The 21,613-nt window shown below is 39.9% G+C and overlaps 1 protein-coding gene across 1 annotated transcript in view; it reads left to right on the top strand.

Moving 5' to 3' along the window:
• The window catches only part of fat4 (FAT atypical cadherin 4), a 308,318-nt gene that overhangs the window by 153,457 nt on the left and 133,248 nt on the right, over window positions 1-21,613 (top strand). The window contains exons 5-6 of the mRNA XM_060851445.1: window positions 7,302-8,224; window positions 12,423-12,597. Coding sequence (XP_060707428.1) covers window positions 7,302-8,224; window positions 12,423-12,597 — 1,098 coding nt within the window. The remainder of the gene's footprint in view (window positions 1-7,301; window positions 8,225-12,422; window positions 12,598-21,613) is intronic.

Consider the following 21,613-nt stretch of genomic DNA (forward strand, 5'->3'; position numbering starts at 1 on the left):
CTTATTTCCTTTGAACTGAGTTAAACAGCCTAAAATTTGGGTATCACCTGTTTTACACAATAGCACAAAATCTGATTTGACTGCAATATGCCTTCAGCTTGAAGGAGTTTGTAGCAACTTTCTGCTCCATTGTCTTGTATATTTGCCATTAGCAGCATGGGAGTAACTACCTTGAATTGTAGCATACAACCAAAAAGAACTAGCAGTGTTTCCTATGACTGTAGGACTGCCGGAGAGTTCTGCAGTATAAATACACTATCAGACTTCAGGTTAGTGCAATATCCTGTGGTAAATCTTCCTTGTTACTGCATGGATGATAATGGCCTGAAGAAGGGTGACAGCCAAAACGTTGACTTCTCCACCTCTTGATACTGCCTAGCTTGCTGTGTCCTTCCAGTCCCCTTGTCTACCTGCATAATAATGTGGCAGAATATATCATGGCCTATTATAGAAATCATCCCATTTTCATTCTGCTACATTATGAGGTCTGCTGTGCCTGATGTACACCCATGTGGTGAGATGGACACTTCGGAGATTACTTTGGATCTACACCAGCCCCACATTCAAAAAGAATAATAGAGTCAAGAATATGAGTTCTTGGACTTAACCATCAATGAGAAAATCCAGCTTTGCTTTTGAGTTGACAGCAATGGATGATAATAAATAATGAAATTGTCTATCCCATAGCTGAAAGGCACGAGGTGAATTCTGGTCCACCAAAGAATCTACGTAAATGTAGGAGAGTAAAAGGAAAAAAAACAAAACATAATTCTCTTCTGATTTATGCAGACTTCAGGCAAATAGTTGGGAGGATGTAATCTGTTTCAATATGAACATTTTAATGAGTCATCTGTCCAGTTTAGGACCACTTAAAGTACATAGCCATCAATATGATGCATTTTGTACAGATTTTTGTCCAAAGACCAGTCCCAAGCTACTGAAAATGAGGTGCGACAGACATGAGGACCATCTCTATTCCAATGGAAATTAATTGCCTTTACCTAACTCGCTCCTAATAGTTAGCTTCTCCTTAATTACCACTGAAAAAATTGGTTCAAGCATTGTTGAAATATACAACATCATGTAAAAAAATTAGACTGTGATTGTGAATGGACAGAAAGCTGACTTTTTGTGATAAAGCAGCGTTGCTTCTCTTTTGACTCATAATGTTGCTATAACCATTATGATTTCCTTATTACTTGTCAAAGTGGAATTGCTGTATATGCACGAGTAGTGGTTAATTTCATGTTAACATCATCCCACAGCTTGTGGGCAAAAATCATTCATTTTGATATTCCCCACGTATAGATCGATTGCAACTTGTAGCCCAAAAATCCAAAAATCTCTGGACTTTCCACCACTCGCCATTGAAGTCAAGCCTGCTCTAGTGCAAACCCAAGACAATTTTTATTTAATTTACTCATAGAATGTGGACTCACTGGCTAGGCCATCCGTAATTGCCCAGAAGGCAGGTAAGAATTAACCACATTGCAGTGAGTCTGGAGACCAATAAAGGACGGCAGAGTTTCTTCCTAAAGGACATTAGTGAGCCAGGTTTTTTTTCTGACAATTGGCAACAGTTTCATAGTCATCATTAGACACTTCATTCTGCATTCTTTATTCAGTTCCACATTCCACCATATGGCATAATGGGATTTTGAACCTAGGTTCCCTGAGTTTCTGGATTTATAGTTTAGCAGTAATACCACTAGACTATCACTTACTCCAATCATTGAATGATTCATGGAATAGCAGATCATTGAACACCATTGTTCAGATTCTTATGTATGCACAAGCATCTTTGACTCCTTTTACAATACTTTATGGAGTAGGGTTAGTAATAATAGTAGGTAAAAGTGAGGACTGCAGATGCTGGAAACCAGAGTTTTGATCAGAGTAGTGCTGGAAAAACACAGAAGGTCAGGCAGCATCCGAGGAGCAGGAAAGTCGACGTTTCGGGCAAAAGCCCTTCATCAGGAATAGAGACAGAGTGCCTGCAGGGTGGAGGGATGGAGGCTTCCTGTCTCTATTCCTGATGAAGGGCTTTGGCCCGAAACGTCGATTTTCCTGCTTAGTAATAATAGTCCTCGCTGTTGCACCTCTGAAACAGGAAGATAATGGGAAAGGAAGGTTTCAACTTCTTCATAATGTTATTCATGTTAAAGTCAATCACTTTAATGAAAAGTTTAGTTTTAGAAGCTTGACTCTTACCTGATTATGTATGATCAGGTTCTTTTTTAGTTATTAATAAATGTCTGAAAATTAGCAATAGCCCAAATCATAGCAGAAAGGCTTACAGCTGGAATTGTTTTATTTCCTCTTATGGCATAATCCCAGTTAACTTTTCCTGATTGTATGCATTAACATTGAAGATACTGATAGACCATCAGCTTCCTGAGAACAGCAGAAAATTATGCGCACAAGGTAAATATTTGGATAAATTTATATTTTGTGGTCAGATTTTGTCTCTGCATAAGGGGAGCAGGGGGGAATGTTCTCTGAGTTGAGACTGAAGTCTGAGTCTTAATGCAACTGTGCAAGTGAAAATGATAGTGGTGCTTTAGCAGTGTTTGTTAGAACAAGGAAATTTTGTCTTCAAAGTGCTAAAACTCTTATACTTACAAATCTTTATCATACGGTCTTTAATACTCAGCACAAAAGTGTGTGAGGATATAGTTTCAACTCTCACAGTTTCCAGTTCCCATTTTGCTTTAATGGAGAGGGAATGGTCAAGAGGAATGGTCAAGCCACTTCCAAACCGTGTACCTTTAAACAATAAAGAAAATGTTGTGAGAATGCCTGTAGGCAAAACATGTGCTCTGTCTCTCTCAGCACAAAACAAAAGACCTTAAGGGTTTAGTGAACTCATAAATGTGGAAAGCTTACCTTAAAAATAACAATATTTTAAAGTAATTAAAGCAACAGCTGTACCACCTCCATTGCAGTACAATTAACTGGAAAATTATTCAGTTCAGGACATTGAATACTGTTGGATCTTCTCATATCATTCAATGTATAAACCTCCATATCTCACCAATTTATGCTGAAAGTGCTACTTTTTTTTGCCATGTGTGGTACAGAAGTAAAGTAAATATTGAATTTGCAATAAAACATTTTGGTGGCAGTCATGACCCTAAATAGCCTAAGAACATGAGCATTACTTCTGGTTACAAAATAAACAACTGTAAATAATCTGTTGGATCTCAGATTACACATGTGGTACAACTGCTGAAAAAACACACTTGACAAGTGCAGGCAAGTCCGATTGTCATTCAGGCCTGAGATTCAGATTTACAAACCCATTGTGGAATTACTACTGGACCTTGCCAAGCTGCGAAGTAAAAACTACATTGCAGCGCATCTCAAAGTTGAAGATTCATTGGATGTCATTGTATGCTTATTAGTATCGTAGAATTCGGCCATTCTAAAGGCATTTCAAAATATATAACCATCAAAAACAATTAAAAGGTACCTAAAACCAAATCCTAAATGTAATGAGAGCATTTGTATATTAGAGTTGCAACACATGGAGATAACAAGATTATCAAAAAGTCAGCTAAATTTTGCAATTTAAACAGGTCAGCCAACTGCTGAAGCAGAAATCAAAAAAGATAACTCAAACACTTCTACAGATGCATTACTTTTCCTTTCACAGCTTGTGCTTATTTCATGGTTCATAACTGATCTCAGTTTGTTCATTCTGTCAGATTTATTTTACGTTATCTTTTATTTTATCTTGTTGCACTGCCTGATTGTTCAGTGTTGCAAGTTCGAGTCAGTGTGTTAACCAAGTGATTCTTTGGCAGTGTGCCATTGAGCTAGGCTGGAAAGCAGAGACACCGAGAAGTTTGATCTACCGCTGTTCAAGTTTCTGTAATAATTATAATTTTGTCAAGTCTTTAGCAAGAATTTGATGTTGTCCAGTATTGGTCAAACACAATCAGGACAGCTGCTTAATGAAACAAGCTCAATTATAGTATTTGAGTGGATACTGATAGATAATGCTTCAAAAGTATTTTTAGCTTGTTAACATGGTGTGAGGAGGTTGTTACTTAGTAGAAATGCCTGGAGTGAAGAGATAAATATCTTTAATTCCAGTGTTACTGGTTAAGAAAAGCTGGTTGTATGTTTTGGTATGCCAACATTAATTTTCAATGCTTGCAGCATACATAGTGCACAGAAGGCATGTATTACTTAATACGGTGCAGTCACTTGTCCTGTCAAAATGCAGTAGTCTTTTCTTTTACAATAAACATGTTCATTGGGGAACTTTAGACTATAGCGTTCAAGTAATGTACTTTAAGTACACACCAGTTAAGCATGTAATTTGTTGCTTCTGTTTTGTTATAATGAGCTTTGAGTATAGTTGGTTCTGTTAGGTGTTTTGGTTTAGCCAGGTATTTTATTCAGGCACTTTGAATAATAGCTCTAAGCAAGGTATTAATGGTCCTGCAGACTTGTAATGTACATAGTAAAGTTGTAAGTATGAGAAATGAAATACCCCTGGCTTGCAGTAAAAATCAGAAGTGCTCTACTACCGTGGGAATTCCATTCTGACATTATGAGGGAAAACGATGCTTTCTACCAATTAGGTATCAAGAAAAGAATTCAACGAACAGCCTGTTCATGTGTTGGAGTACATGTAATCTAGATATGACGGATGATACATCGTAAAACATATTACCCAGCACAAAACCTATGGATTTTTAATGCTACAGCGAGTACCACAACTTACTGCTCAAGTAATATAAGTTTATAGAAAAAGACCTGGAAGCAGTGACCATGAGAATTTATGGGTGAGAGTAAGTAGTTAGAAACCATTTTCTGCAACAAATTATCTGTTCCAATTAAAACTAATGGCAGATGTAGTACTGGTGGTCTAATAAATGGTCGAGATATTCATGCTAAGTGATTTTGACATTCTTGATACATTCAAATCAAATTCCTCTGTCCATTAAAATAGCAGACAAAGGATTTTGATTGAGACCTTGATGACACATTACATTTTTTTTATTTGTACCTCAGAGCATTAGGCAGCAGACTACCATGGGGAAAAAGCATTCCAAGATACTCTGAGAATGTGCAGTTAGATGAAAATTAATACAAAACCACAGAAGTGGTATTATGATGAATGATGAAAAGCTTGGGTCTAAGAAATAGGCTTATAGGGAAGATCCAATCAAAGACAAGAAAAGAATTTTAGGGGTGGGATTCCAGAGGTTCAGCATCCATGGTGGCTCAGTGGTTAGCATTGCTGCCTTACAGTGCCAGGGACCCAGGTTTGACTCAAGCCTCAGGCAACTGTCTTGTGTGGCATTTGCATTCTCCCTGTGTCTGCATGGGTTTCCTCCGAGTGCTCCGGTTTCCTCCCACAGTCCAAAGATGTGCACATTAGGTGAAATCACCATGCTAAATTGCCCATAGTGTTCAGGGGTTTTTTTTTAGATTAGACTTACAGTGTGGAAACAGGCCCTTCGGCCCAACAAGTCCACACCGACCCGCCGAAGCGCAACCCACCCATACCACTACATTTACCCCTTACCTAACACTACGGGCAATTTAGCTTGGCCAATTCACCTAACCCGCACATCTTTGTGACTGTGGGAGGAAACCGGAGCACCCGGAGGAAACCCACGCAGACACGGGGAGAACGTGCAAACTCCACACAGTCAGTCGCCTGAGTCGGGAATTGAACCCAGGTCTACAGGCGCTGTGAGGCAGCAGTGCTAACCACTGTGCCACCGTGCCACCCACGTGTGTAGACTATGTGAATTAGTCAGGGGAATGTAGAGTGATGGGGTACGGGAATGGGTCTGAGTGGGAGACTCTTCGGAGGGTCGGTGTGGACTTGTTGGGCCAAATGGCCGTTACCCCACTGTAGGGATTATACAAAAATGTATTATTGAGCCCTTATTTCAATTCAGTGCAAATCAGAACGAATGTTATTGCAATTCCTTTTAGTTTCAACACAGTGTATATTGAATTTGAGTTTACAATAACAATGAGTAATACATGATTTAATCAAGATAAATAAATCATGGTCAACATATGATTTAAAAATGTATTTTCATAACTCAAATGGCACACAATGAAAGGTTCTATATGATTTCACCATAGCAAGCTACATAAATGCAGAATATACACGATATTTTTAACGCAATAGTTGTTTTAATAAAAAATTGCAAACATTTCATATGAAAATGTATGCTTACAATGCTACAATTATTGAAATATTGTACTTTAGTTTGAAAGTATTTTACATTAACCCCTGTAGCAGCAAACATAATGATTGAATTTTATGTTTGGGTTGAGGGGAGAGAAAAATGGATCCACGATGAGTATTTTAAATTTAAATAAGGGTGGTAATGAGCACAGGAAAGAAGATCTAGCTGGGGGAGGTGATGTAGCTGGTATTATCACAGGGCTGTTAACCTGGAGACCCAGGTAATGTTCTGGGGACCTGGGTTCATTTTCACGACTGCAGATGGTGGAATTTGAATTCAATAAAAATCTAGAATTCAGAGTCTAATTATGACTATGCATCCTTTATCCATTGTTAGAAAAGCCTATCTAGTTCAGTAATGTCCTTTAGGAAAGGAAACAGGTCTGGCCTACATGTGACTCCGGGCCCATATTATTGTGGTTGACTCTTAACCACCCTCTAGATAATTAGGGATGGACAATAAATACTGGCCTAGCCGATGCCACACTCATCCCACAAATGAATAAAAGAAACTAAAATAAACTTGCAAATTAGATTCAGGGATAGGTTGGTAGAGATTCAGTTTCAAATACTTAAGGGGTTATTTCAGAACACTCAGAATATTGCTTATTTAAGACAGATGAGGATTTTTTTTTCCTTACAGTGAGTCTGGATCTTTCAAACTCTCTTCCTGAAAACAATAAGATATTTTGAAGGTTGGTAAATAGCTTCTGCATAACCAAGTAGGTGAAAGGTTATTGGAACTAGGCGGACATATAGACTCCTCATATCATTCAAGATTTATTGAATGACAGAGTAGGTTTGAAGGACCAAAGTGGCTAAATCCTATCCTGAAATTGTTTGTTTGATATAACTGTGTGTTCTGCTTTTACAGTTTTAAAAAATGATTGAAAATGTACAGCAAGACAGTCATAACAAGACTGTGTTTATGTGTAATCCTAGATCAGAATTCCAGTTTTTTAACCAAATTTAATCCACCTGTATAATCTCATCCAAATTAAAATGGACTACAGTGTATCCTTCCATTTATCTTAGAAGTTTGGTGTGCTCATCATATTTTCTCACCTTTTGCTTCCAGGACCCAATTCCCAGTTGGCATACAACATTGCATCTGGAGATTCACTGCAGCATTTTGAGATCAATGACAATGGTGTTCTAACTATTAAGCAACAGCTTGATCGGGAAAGCCAATCTTTCTACAACCTGCTGATTCGGGCTCACGATTTATCTGCCCTCCCAGCAAGTCGGCTTACGAGCACAGCGCAAGTGTCAGTGATTCTGTTGGATGTCAATGACAGCCCACCCAGGTTTATTTCATCTAAGATGGCCTACATGCAGGAAAACTCGCCAATGAACACAATTGTCTACAAAGCTCAAGCCACTGACCCTGACAGTGGACCGAACAGTTACGTTGAGTACACACTACTAAGCCACGCAGGAAACACGTTTAGCATCGGGACAATAGATGGAGAAGTACGACTGATGGGTGAACTTGACAGGGAAGAGGTATCGAATTATACATTGACTGTGCTTGCTACAGACAAGGGTGAGCCTCCACTCTCTTCAACAATGGACGTTACTGTGATCGTGCTTGATGTAAATGATAACCCTCCTGTCTTTGAACAACTTCTCTATGAAGTTGAGCTTAGTGAAGATACACTTAGTGGTGTTGATCTCATCCAAGTTACTGCAACAGATTTAGATGAAGGAGCTAATGGTCAGATTCGCTACCACATTGCCCATGGCAATCTAAACAATGATTTTCGAATTGACTCCGTTACGGGTGTAGTATCAGTCGCCAAGCAACTTGATCGGGAAACAACACCCTCGTATAATCTGATTGTCCAAGCAGTTGACCGTGGAAGCAGCCCTCAATCTGCAACAGCTGTAGTAAACATTAATCTTGCAGACATGAATGACTTTCTCCCAGTTTTTGAACTATCGCCCTACAGTGTGCATGTACAAGAGGGTACACAGAGTCTGCCAATGTCCATCTTGCAGGTTGGTACTATGAAAGTTGTATTCTTTTTTCTTAATCTGCCATAACAATATTTGCATTTAGCTGTAAGGTCATCATAACCTCCATAATCTGGGGTTTATGTTGCACCCGTGTGATTGTCAGTCCCAAATTTATACTTTTCATAATGGCAAAAGTACAGTAAATCATATGGTCATATGAAACAGAAACAGAAGTAGACCTTTTGGTCCCTCAAGCATGCTCTACCACCCAATACTATAATGGCTAATCTGTTTGTGTTTCGCATTCCATCAAGTCCAACAACCCTTAATTCCCCTAGCTAACACAAATCTATCTACCCTTGTCTTAAAATGTGCTATGACCTCACTTCTAGCACCTTCTGAGACCAAGTTCCAAAGTCATACAATCCTCTGAGAGCCTTCTACTGGCGTATCACAGACATGTTTACTTAAGAGGACTTTAAAAACGCATAAAGTGTAGCTCATGTAACAGAATTTATGGTAAGTGTTAAAAGCTTATTTGATTAATATACATGAAAGTAAATATTAATATAAAGTTCTGTTAATGAATAAACTGTTTTCATGCCACAAGCATAAGAAATCATTGGACGAATAGATTGAAAAAAGTCCATTTGTTAGATCAAGCCATTTCCTTCTCCCCAGATCCACCATATCAAAGAGCCCAGTTAACAGGCTTACTACTCTGAGGAAAACTCCAAAAGGCTTCCCCTTTTCACCAGCTACCCTCCTCACCAACTCCAGTCAACCTCAAAGTGGTCAAGTTAGATTGTAGAATAATTATCCATGCTTCCAACTTATATTGCTATCCCTAGTTGTATATGGATCAGTTTCAAAAGTAAAATGCATGTTAAATTAGAAATTATTTGTGACTGGTGTATGGATCCATCAGCAGTTCCAACAGCCTGACAATATCTAGACAAAATAAACGCATTTACAGTAACGGAACAGAAAAGGTGTCTTGAAATTTTACCAGCGCCTCTAAAATTTCAATGGAGCACACTACAGTTTACATAAACATCATCAAGCTGTTAATTCTTCAGCTGCAACAAGATAATAATACAGAATGTACTTTTATATTATTTAAATAGGTTTCCAGCTCTGACCATTAGCCACCCCAGCAAATGTGCATCATTATCAAATGGAGTAATATTCCAGCATTATCTGTCTTTGATTCTCTTTTTGTCCAGAACAATAAGTGTTAATGGTGCATGCAAAGTGTTGTCAAATATCACATGGAGCATTTGTTAGTAAATAGAATGTTTAGAGACAGTTAGTATATCTGCATAAAATAGTTATCATATCTGCTTCTTTGTTGGATAAATGATACCTAGTTTAATTGTAGGCTTTCACTGAGTGAAATTAGGTTACCTCAGTGGCCCTCCACTTTTGAGAAATTTGGTAAACACGGCTCTCATTTCTGGAAAAGAAAGCTGTGTAAGCATGGGTAGGATATAAGACAGACCTTGCCTGTCAGGTTCACATCGTAGAGACTTATCCTTTCGATAATCATGGCAAGAGCTTAGACACTTGCAGAGTCACCACTTGAATTAGGAACCTGAGGACTGCTGGTCACTGACAGAACTGAATCAAAACAAGAATGAAGAATTTCAGGAAAAGAGAAGCATGAGGAATAAAGTGTAGTACTAATAAATATATTTTCACTCAGGGTATGACAGGTCACAGAGTGAGGTGGCATGGTGGCTCAGCGGTTAGCACTGCTGCATCATAATGCCAGAGACCGAGATCAAATTTCTCACCCAGGTAACTGTCTGCGTGGTATTTGCATGTTCTCCCTTATGTCTGTGTGGATATTTTCTGGGTGCTCTGGTTTCCCCCAGCAGTCCAAAGGCGGGAGCGTTAGGTGCATTGGCCATGCTAAATTGCCCATAGTGCCCAAGAATGTGCAGGCTAGATGGATACAGGGTTGCAGGGATGGGCAGAGTGTGTCTGGATGAGATGCTGTTTGGCGGGTCAATGTGGATTCAATGGGACAAATAGCCTTCATCCAAAGTGGGGGAATTCTCTGTAAATAAAACCTTGGAGAGAGGAATGGACTGTCATAATTTTATGCTTCATTGAAATCATCCAGTATGTAGGCATGATGATAATTTAATGTTGAATCTTCAATATCAGCACTAAAATATAGGGATAAGAAAGATTGTTCATCCATCATACACCATTCAATCTGGATCTAATTTCAGACATTTTATTCATTTCCAATCACAGACCATGACACCTTCCTTCCCTGCTGAACCAGGGATTGAGCAAAGGTTTTTTGAATGCTTCACTTGAAATGTGTGTCTGCCAATGCAGAAACTGAATACGAATAACAGGGGCTCAAGATCTGCTAGCATATCTGTCTGTGTGCCCACTGACCCATTCTTTGGAAGCCCCAAGGGATTTAAGTCCTTGATTGGCTAGTGGGACTCCTAGTTTGTTCAGGACTTGTGTCCCACACCTGAGAGCTGTTGGCTAAAGGGCAGGAGCAATGGCAGCTGTTGGTAATACACTAGGGCCCTCAGCAGGGATTCCTGGACCACAGTAAATGATGATTAATGGAATGAACTGACAGAGGAAGTTGTAAATGCAGGTACGGTCACAACATTTACAACATTTAGACAGGTACGTGAAACAGAAAGGTTGAGAGGGATATGGGCCAGAGCAGGCAGGTGGGACTCATTTAGTTTAGGAAACTTGGTCAGCATGGGCGAGTTGGACTGAAGGGTCTGTTTCCGTGCTGTAAGACTGTGTGACAGGATTGGGGTTTCTGGTGAGTGGAGTGGGGTATGTTGTAGAAAACAGTGATTGGAGGTTGCTGATTGTCAGCCGCTCTTCGCTTCTCAATGTTGGGTTCTTCATTTTGGAACAAAGCAAAGACTTACTCCTCCCACGAAACGTCAGTTGATGGTCAGCCTGTCCACTTGGAAAGTCCTCAATCAGCAGCATTGAGGTGGACCCTTTAAATGGGTATAAATTGTTACTTAATGGTTTTGACATACAGGCAGGACATTCTCCCACAAGCTGTCCCTCCCAGACCTAATCAGAAGGAGAGAAGGTGTTCCCCACACTGAAAACTTTCATGCAATGAAACAATGCCTCACCTCAGATATCACCTTGGTTGGAAGTCAGGGTGTTCATTAATGTAAAAATATTTTTCGTGATGCAGTGATCTCCTCCCAACTCCCTCACTGGATTTGGTTTTGGTATCGGCACTGGTGATGCAGTAGTGGATTGATTGCCAGTATGCACCCTGCCCAACTTCCCTTTTCATTGACAGCAATGGAATAAAGCCAGCAGCTCATGGTAGTTTTCTGGTCAAAATCAAAGGAAAATTATCCTCACCCTGTACTTTTCCAGTTGAATTTTGCTTTAATTATCGCCCTAGTTTGCCTTATTAATTCACATCACAATGTCATAGATCATGATGGTGGATGATACAATCTCCCTGTCTTTTTACGATAAGAATGAATGTAAATTGTATAACTTTGCAGATAATTGCAGAGCCTTAAACCCTGCTTCAGACTCTATGGTCGATGGTTTAGCCTGGTGGTGAGTTATGCATGTGATATCTAGGCAAGGTAGCCAAACACACACACATTTGTAACTTCTTGCAGCATTTATCCAATTGTTGAGGACCATGGTGTTGATTGTGACGAGTTCAGTTGTAGGGAAAGGAGTTAGTGGAGGGAAACAGTCAGATTTGGGTGGGCTTTACTGGGTAACTTACTGGACCTGGAAGGAAGTGTTGTTCCCTTGTGTGAAAGACAGCTAGTCCATCCTGCCTCCTTTAAGCTGCTATGTCTGTAAGGGCTTGAGAAACTCCTGCTCATGGTTAATGTGGAATTGCTATTAACTGATGGCATGAAGGCTTATTATAATATTTAATTCATTATTCTATTTCCCCATGTACAGATTGGTTGCCTGCACCCTGTCCCACAACCTCTCCCCAAACCCCCATCCCCCACCCACTCCCTTAAATTAAATCAGAACTGATTGAATCAAGGTGGGTTTGGTTCCTATTTCAGATTTCTTACATTTTAGAAAATGATACAACCTCAACCCAAGTGTAAATGGGGGTTGAAATTCAGTTCTCTCTAAGTGACCATAGCTGACAGAGTGGTGAATGTGGAGTCTCCGCATTGCTTCACGCATTACTTATACACTTCATTCGACTTACGTATCCTGTGGATTTATACCATAGGTTGTAGCTCGTGATGATGACCAAGGGCTAAACAGTCAGCTGACATACACCATCGTTGGTGGGAATGGAAAAGGAGCTTTTACTCTGACACCCAGTGGGCAGCTAAGTCTGGTCACGAACCTAGATCGGGAAACCATGGCACAGTTTGTCCTGACTGTTATTGCTACAGATGCAGGTAAAATCTCAACTACATTTTGAAGTAGCATGTGCATGTATTATACCTTGCTAATTATAAATATTTTGAATTTGTTGGTTATGATGTTAAACTCATGGCTAATGAGAACATACTTTAATAATCAGGCAGAGATCAGCAAACCCTATATGCAGCGTGGAATTTTCCAGTCATTAAGTTTTTAATACATGAGAAAATTGGGATTTGTGATTTGGATATTTGAGTATTGTCGAAAAGAGGTCAAATTTTGTGTGAGTGTTTAATCTTACACTCATCAAGATACTGCACTAATCCAAAGCCAACATTGAGACTGCGCAAGAGGAGAGTGCAGATGGGCTCTGGCTGGGATAGGCATTGCCATAGAAAATACACTAGTTAATGCTGATTGACAATTCACTGTCACCATTGGTTTAAATTTCAATCCAGGCAGGTTGACTGTGGTTGGTCAGGGTATTTGAATCAGTGAATGATTATTCTATTAAGTTGAAACAGGCCCACATGTACGTATTTTTCCTGTCTGCAAAAAATGGGGTATTGAGTTTTAATATATGTAGCTTATAGTACATGCAAGAGTGTCACAGTGTATGCCTGATCATAAATTGGTCATCACTATAATTCTTCACATACTCAGAATTATCGATCAAACATTGTCCAATTACAGAATTGAATCTAATATTGGACACTGTGTTGTGAGTTCACAAGCATGGCTGAGTTGGGTATGTTCAGTAACTCACTTCTTTCAAATAGCTGAAGGGATGTCTCGTTTGATACAAGCAGCCCTGCCTTTGAGATTCAGATGAGCTGATCTCCTGCCATTGAGTCTCCAGATCAAAGCTGTCAGCAACCAAAGTCTTACAAATCCAATCCTTCATTACGGAAGGCTTCAAAGTTGCCCTCCTACTACAGAACATCTCTGCAACATATTCCACTGGGAACAATTTTTTTTTGTTGGCAATTGTTTTGAATGTAACCATGTGCCTGAGAATCATTCGGTTGGCTTTTAGTAGTTACACTAATGCTCCCAAGATACTCCAATCTGTCACACGAGAGTGCTTCTTTCACCCTGCTATTTTCACTCTGTTTTGTTATGACAACAGCAAATATAATCTCCATTGGCACTACTAGTTTGTGTTGCTTGGGCAGCCTCACTTGCCTCTATCAAAAATTGCAAAATCAGGTAGGCGCTGCTGAGAATTTCCTGACTGTGTATATTAATATATGGGCATGTGGTACCCAGATTGATAAATTCTATTGCTGATGGGAATGGCTGTCCAATTGTCGTGTGAACACCAAGTAATAATAGAGTATTGTTGAAAAATGAAAGATGTTCTGGAAGGGAGTTGATTTATTGAAAAATTATGTGATGAATTGTTGTCCACCATTTGGCACATTGGGCCCATGTTGGCTGTTACAATTCACATACTGCCACTCCTCTGTTCTGTCCTCACATCTGTATATATTCCGCCTCTTAATGTATTTTAAACACTTAGAAAATGTAGGAAAAATTGTATAGAGGAGGTAACTCTGCTCAATCAAAAATGAGCCACCCGACCTAACTCCATTTTTCAACAGCCAGTTCACATCTTTGGAGGTTACAGGACTTCAGGTACCTATCTAGATACATTTGAAATGATTGAGTGAGTTTCTACCTCAATAGGCAGTGAGTTCCTGTCTCCTACCACCTTGTGGTCTAAGATTGTTTTCCTCAGGTAGCCTCTGATCCTTCTATCAATCGCTTTTAATCTGTGCTCCGTGGTCACTGGTCCCTCTGCTAAGGAATTAGACCTGATTAGATTAGATTATATCCCCTACAGTGTGGAAACAGGCCCTTCGGCCCAACAAGTCCACACCAACCCTTCGAAGAGTAACCCACCCAGACCTATTTCCCTCAAACTAATGCACCTAGCACTATGGCCAATTCACCTAACCTGCACATCTTTGGATTGTGGGAGGAAACCAGAGATCCCAGAGGAAACCCACGTAGACACGGGGAGGATGTGCAACTTCAGGTACCTCCACATCTAAACCATCTAGGCCCCTTACAATCTTGAAAGCCTCAATCAAGTTTCATCTCAGCCTTGTCTTTTCCAAAGAAAGCTTAACACGGCCTATTCACTCTTTCCTCATTGATGTAATTTTCCAGTTCTGACAACATGCTAATAAATGTCTCTGCACCCTATCCAGTGCAGCCCCAGCCTTTCTGTAGTAAGGTGACCAGGACTGCACATAGTACTTAAGTTATGGTCAAAATAGTGTTTTTTTTCGCAGCTCCACCAAAACCTCCTTCCTCCTACGTTCTGTCCATCGATTAATATGTCGTCTTATTCATTTTATTAATCAGTGCTGCCCCTTCAGAGCTCTATGGACATGCACTTCAAGATCCCTCACTTTCTTCTCATTATTTTGTATTTCTTTGCTTGTTTGACCTCCCCTAAATATATCATCTCACACTTCTCCAGGTTAAATTTGACTTGCCACTTTTCTGCACACCTTCACGCTTGAGAATTCCTCCTCGCTATCAAACAGTGTTGTCTGCAAACTTATTGATCAAGTCCCCTACATTTAAGGCTGTTTGTAAAGACGTGAAAATATGTATCTGGGTTCGATTCCGCCTCATGTGACTGTGTGGAGTTTGCACGTTCTCCCTGTGTCTGCGTGGGTTTCCTCTGGGTACTCCAGTTTCCTCCCACAGTCCAAAAGTGTGCAGGTTAAGTGAATTGGCCAAGCTAAATTATGCAGGCTGGGTAGATTCGCCATGGGAAATTTAGGGTTTCAGGGAAGAGGTAGGTCTAGCTGAGATGCTATTCAGAGGGTCAGTATGGGCAGAATGGCTTGGTTCCACTTTGTATGGACATTCTATGACTCAAACAAATCACAATATATTATGAACATTTGTTAACTGTAATCACGTAAAGGGAGGTACTGCTACTCGTGGTCCAGCTGGTTAGAGTCTTTGACAGCCCTAAGGTTAGTGACATTCTTCAACAGTCTGTTCTAAGCGTTGGCAGCTGGTCACTATCTAATTCCGTCTGTTACAATATTTCATCATTGTACAGGCTCCAACAGCCAGTTATAATTGCTGATAGTTAACTATGCTATCTGAGTGCCAGTTACAGCCAGTGATAGTAAAAATGTTAAACCCTTGAGAATTTAGTCACTTACAGTCTCTGTTTGCATTTGCAGTATTCTGGTATAGTGCTTCAGGTTAGCAGTGTATACAATGATTGATGTCAATTACTTGCTGACTTACAATGTGCCTGCCTTGCCTCAGTCACTTGCAGTGAATGACTGTGGCTAGAAAATAGTTACAATCATGCAGCTGCCTCCATCTTATTAAATGGCATATATTCTTTCAGGACAAAATGCATTTCATCAAAAAGTACTAAATTACATTGGATCTGTGTGGGCAGACAACATCCATTGTACATAAGATTTGGTGTTAACTATAAGTATAACTCTAAGTCACATGTTCAGAGGTATCGTCTATTCCTAATCTACACAAGCTGATCTTCTCCTATGTGGAACCTGATAGGTCACGGGATCAGTAAGCATCCGATCTGGCAACCAGACAAGGGCCCCTTCAAATCCCATCATTTTTTTTTTGCTGACCAATTGTTTGTATTTCATGTCCAACCAGTGTTTTATTTATTGGCTGAGTCTTAGAATCGTGAATCAGTATAGTCTGTCAACTCTGTTTTGACTCCTTATTGTAAAATAGTTGTAAACTGTTACTTGTAATTCTTTAAACTGATTATTTGTCTAGAGAGTATCCGTAAAAGATGTTGAAGTGTAGGTTCCAGTTCTGATAGGATACAGTGCACAGTGACTAAAATGATGGCCGAAGTTACATATGTCTCCAATGTAGAGGGTTATAAAGTCACGAGGGAGCTCGGACAGGGTGAAAAGCCAAGGTCACTTTCCCAGTTTAGGGGAGTCCAAAACTAGACGGCATAGATTTAAAGTGAGAGCAGAAATACTTGAAAGGGACTGGAGGGGAAATTTTTCACGCAGAGAGTGGTACGTGTATAGAACGAGATGCCAAGCAAGTGGTGGACATGCGTACCGTTACAACACTAAAACGGCATCTGGATGAGCACATGAATAGGAAGGGGTTAGAGGGATATGGGCCAAGTGCTGGGGAATGGGAGTAGATCGGTTTAGGATATCTGGTCAATGTGGACGAGTTGGACTTACGTGTCTGCTTCTGTGCTGTACGTCTCTATGATACTATTTAGCAGAAAAGCCAACACCAAGACAGTGTTTTGCTGGTTTTTTAAAAAAATAAAAAAAACTTACAAGCTGTGCTGCCATTAGATTTAACCTGGCATAGAAAAAATATTCTCATCAGCATTATTCCCTGGGAGTGAATGTTATTACTTTCTAATTGTTGGAATTGAGCCACTATGTTTTTTCCATTGACTTAGCATTAGAATTTGGAAAGTGGTGATTTAAAGTATCACCATGGAAAAAAAGACCAACTGCATTTCAGGGGTCCAGCCATACACTGTTTGCCCAAAAGGCCACAGTCGGTACAGGTCGTTCTGCTATAGCACTTGTTCCGTTCACACAAATCAGCTACAACATGATTGGCAAATTGGGGACACTGTTTCTAAAGTGTGAAATTTTAAAATATGTAGAGGTTATAAAGCAATTCCAGCCCCATTAGTTTAAATGGTGCTGCTTTACATAATTTTCTTCTAACACAGGATTCCACAAGAACAGAACTACTGCATTATAGCAGAACAGACTGTATTGAGGGTTAGCTTCACCTTTCAGCAAAGAAATGAATCCCTTGGTAGTTTGCAACATGTTACTGAAATTCTGAGATCTCTTTGATCTTTACAATTTTTAAGGAAGTCATTAGTTGCTGAGATGAGCTGACATTTGCCTGCTTTTTTTTGGAAAGAAATTTGAATCTGAGCTTGCATGGACTGGGATATTAATGCATCTGTGAAGTTGTTTCTGTAATTTGCGTGAGATTAGATTGTCAACTTTTGCTTGAACATCGAAGTAGTTTGTGGTGCTGCACATTCATGTGTGCACATTTAAAAGCTGGTGTTAAATTGAGCACTTAATGGCATATCAGCAGCATTAGTGTCCAATCAGTAGTAAATGCTGATTGACAACATGAACTGTGCAGCCTGCATACCTCCCACAGATGATCTCTGCATACTCAAACCACCAACATGCTATCTTACACAGCTCAAACCAGACCTGTATTTGTGTGCCACAGATGTCAATTTAAAGGTAACAAGAGTCAAATTTTGCAAACAGAATTTGTAGTAAACCATACTTTAGAACTTACTTATGCATTAAAAGTGATCTTTTAAGTATAATCAGAATATTTTCCTCCTTCAACCTAGCATCGCAATCTCTGGAGTGACACATGATCCTAGATGGATATTTATAGCTAGGGGCCAGTATTACTGGGATCACAAGGATGCTAGACAATACCATTCTTTAGTTTGACTGATTTTGTTTTATTGCCACAGAGTTTCCATAACTCCTTATTTTTCTTCATGTATTTATAAAGTTAAATATAATGCCAGACTAACTATGTTTGTGCCTAGGAGTAGTGCTGCATCATTTGACTTTGCAGTAAGTGCCCGTGCAAATAGCACACAATGTAGAAATTGGATGAAGATTTTGATCTTGAATTTCTTGCAACTGAAAAACAGAAACCCTTTTAAAACCTCTCTATCCCATTTCCGAAGGAGAAAGCTGTGAGGAATTTGGGACAGATCTCACACTTGCTCAGATTTCACCTGACTTGCTTTTCTCCTTGAAATTTCACCACGCATCCTTGCCTGCCTCTCAACATGAAGGGGGTGCACCTGGGTACATTGTTGATGAATTATCTCATTTCATTCACTACAACCGTCAGCACAATTTACCACGAATGTTAGGGGCCAGCTTTTCTTGAGAGACTTGTGGGACCTCAATAGTGCTGTTGGGGATATATGATTCTGCATCACCGTTTGTCTTTTTAGTGCACAATGTTGTTATGTTAGCAGTGATAATGCAAATAATCCTATTCCCTGGGAGTTCTCATAGATGGGATTGTCATTGATAGGATTCTCGATTAGAACACGGGAAGATGGAAGTTCAACACAGCTACATTTGTGCCAGTGGAACAGACTGCTGGAAAGTGCAGTTTCCTTTTAACCACTGAGTAAAGTGTCTGTGATAAAATGAAGTGTGATTGCTTCTAGGGCTTCAATCCTTACATAAAGAGTCAGAGGTTGGTAATGCAGTAGTCAAATATGTTGTAAACTTCTATTTCTGTGGACTCAAAAGGAACAGAAGTAATCCTATACCAAAATATCCTCCAGGTTGCTTTCAGCTTGTGTAATTGGTTCAGTGAGGTTTGTAATGTGATTTTGCTTCCAGCAAGATATTTTACCCAAGGCAACAATGCTTATGCTATTCCTCATGACAGAAGAAATTGGGCTTGGATATTATGGTATTGCAGCTCTAAGATGTTTATTCCAGGTAGTAATTATATTGAATCATTACATTCAGAGGTATATAAGTGGCTCAGCTAACATTAAATTATTAATTTGCACAGAGTAAGATGCTTCTTGTGGCCTATTATGTTCCAGCTAATCCTGGGATAAGATGAAGTCTGAGATCGTTATACCCTCAGATTATGTGCTATAATACAGAGATGATATCATAAGAAAGCCTCTTAAAGGTATAAAGAACAAAGAAAATTTACAACTCAGGAATAAGCCCTTTGGCCCTCTAAGCCTGAGCCAATCCAAATCCACTGACTAAACATGTCGCCCAATTCCTCTGCTCTCAACCTACTCACATGCATCTGTCCAGACGCATCTTGAATGAATCTACTGTGCCTGCCTCTACTACCTCTGCTGGCAACACATTACAGACACCTACCACCCTCTGTGTAAAGTACTTTCTGTGTGTATCCCCCTTTAAACCTTTCATCTCTCACCTTGAATGCGTGACCTCTTGTTATTGAATCCTTCACCTTCGGAAAAAGCTTATCTCTATCCACCCTGTCTATACCCTTCATGATTTTGTAAACCTCACTCAGGTCCCCCCTCAATCTCCTTTTTTCCTCATGAAAACAAACCTAACCTACTCAACCTCTCTTCATAGCTAGTACCTTCCATACCAGGCAACATCCTCGTAAACCTTCTCTGCACCCTCTCCAAAGCGTCCACATCCTTTTGGTAATGTGGTGACCAAAACTGTACACAGTATTCTAAATGCGGCCGAACCAATGTCCTGTACAAATTTAATATGACCTGCCAACTCTAATACTCAGTACCCTGTCTGATGAAGGCAAGCATACCATATGCCGTCTTGACCACTCTATCCACCTGTGCAGCCATCTTCAGGGTACAATGGACCTGAACTCCCAGATCTCTCTGCTCATCAATGTTTCCCAAGGCTCTTCCTTTTACTGTATAATTAGCTCTAGAATTAGACTTCCCAAAGTGCATCACCTCACATTTACCTGGATTGAACTCCATCTGCCACTTCTCTGCCCAACTCTCAAGTCTATCTATATTCTCCTGTATTCTTTGACAGTCCCAGATGCTTTCTGCTACTCCACCGACCTTTGTGTCATCTACAAACTTGCTGATCATACCAACAGTGCCCTCTTCCAGATCATTTGTGTATATCACAAACAACAATGTCTTGAGGAATTAAGGGCTACGGGGAGAATGCGGGTAAGTGGAGTTGAAATGCCCATCAGCCATGATTGAATGGCGGAGTGGATTCAATGGGCCGAATGGCCTTACTTCCACTCCTATGTCTTATGGTCTTATGGTCTTAACAGTGGCCCCAGCACTGATCCCTGTGGAACACCACTGGTCACCTGTCTCCATTTCAAGAAACTGCCTTCAACTACTACTCTCTGTCTCTTGTTGGTCAACCAGTTCTTTATCCACCTAGCTAGAACATCCTGCACACCACGTGACTTCGCTTTCTCTATTAGTTTACCATGGTATATTGGTACATTGATTGTGAGACATATACAATAGTTCTTAGGCCCCAAAATGCTCCAGCCAGTGTGACCAGTGCAGTTCAGAGAAATTAAGTTGCAGCAAAAGACAAGCAATTCTTTAACACAGTCCACAAAAATCGAAGAAAATAAGATACAAATGAATTGCATTCATGAACCAAACAAACTGAAAGTTGGAGATCTTCCATCTTAGTCCAGTTTGTTGTTATTTGCCAACACTGAATGATATTGGCCTCTCACAGAGAAGTGGTTGACTATTTTCTGAAGTCCCCTGATGACATTATGGATGAGGATGGTATCCCAAATCTCCCTGATAGGATCCATTAAGATTTACAAGCAAGCTGCAAATCCATTTAAAGGTAAACTATCACATGGAAACTTTTTTCACACACAATGTAAAAGATATTGCAAAGAATATTTACACAATAAAACATTTCTATTTACGGTAGGAAATAAGCACTAACTTTATTTATACTTACATCATGCAACAAACAGGAAGCTGTCCATTAAGGCATCTGTTGATAATGTGCAGCTGTTGTTGGGTTTGAAATGCAATATTAACAGTTAAATGGGAAGTCATTTGCTCTCACTACACAGAATACTCTTGAATATAAACAGGCAGCTTGGAAGTAAGTTCCACTTACTTGATATCTATCTACTGCATCTTTGTTCTTGGTCGAACTTATGTCAAACCACCAATTAGTTTGCATATTGCCACTATAGTTTTAACTCATATATTCTTAGGAGAAAGTGAGGACTGCAGATGCTGTAGATCAGAGCTGAAAATGTGTGGCTGGAAAAGCACAGCTGGTCAGGTAGCATCCGAGGAGCAGGAGAATCTATGTTTCGGGCATAAGCCCTTTTTCAGGCCCCCTACTCCTTGGATGCTGCCTGACCTGCTGCGCTTTTCCAGCAGCACATTTTCAGCTCATATATTCTTAATCAAGTGCAATATGGATAGTGCAGCATTGCAATTAGGTTCTAAGGCAAAGGAATTGTAGATATGACATAATTCGTGTTGAA

This window comes from Hemiscyllium ocellatum, chromosome 36, assembly GCF_020745735.1.
Source record: "Hemiscyllium ocellatum isolate sHemOce1 chromosome 36, sHemOce1.pat.X.cur, whole genome shotgun sequence".
NCBI classification, from domain to species: domain Eukaryota; kingdom Metazoa; phylum Chordata; class Chondrichthyes; order Orectolobiformes; family Hemiscylliidae; genus Hemiscyllium; species Hemiscyllium ocellatum.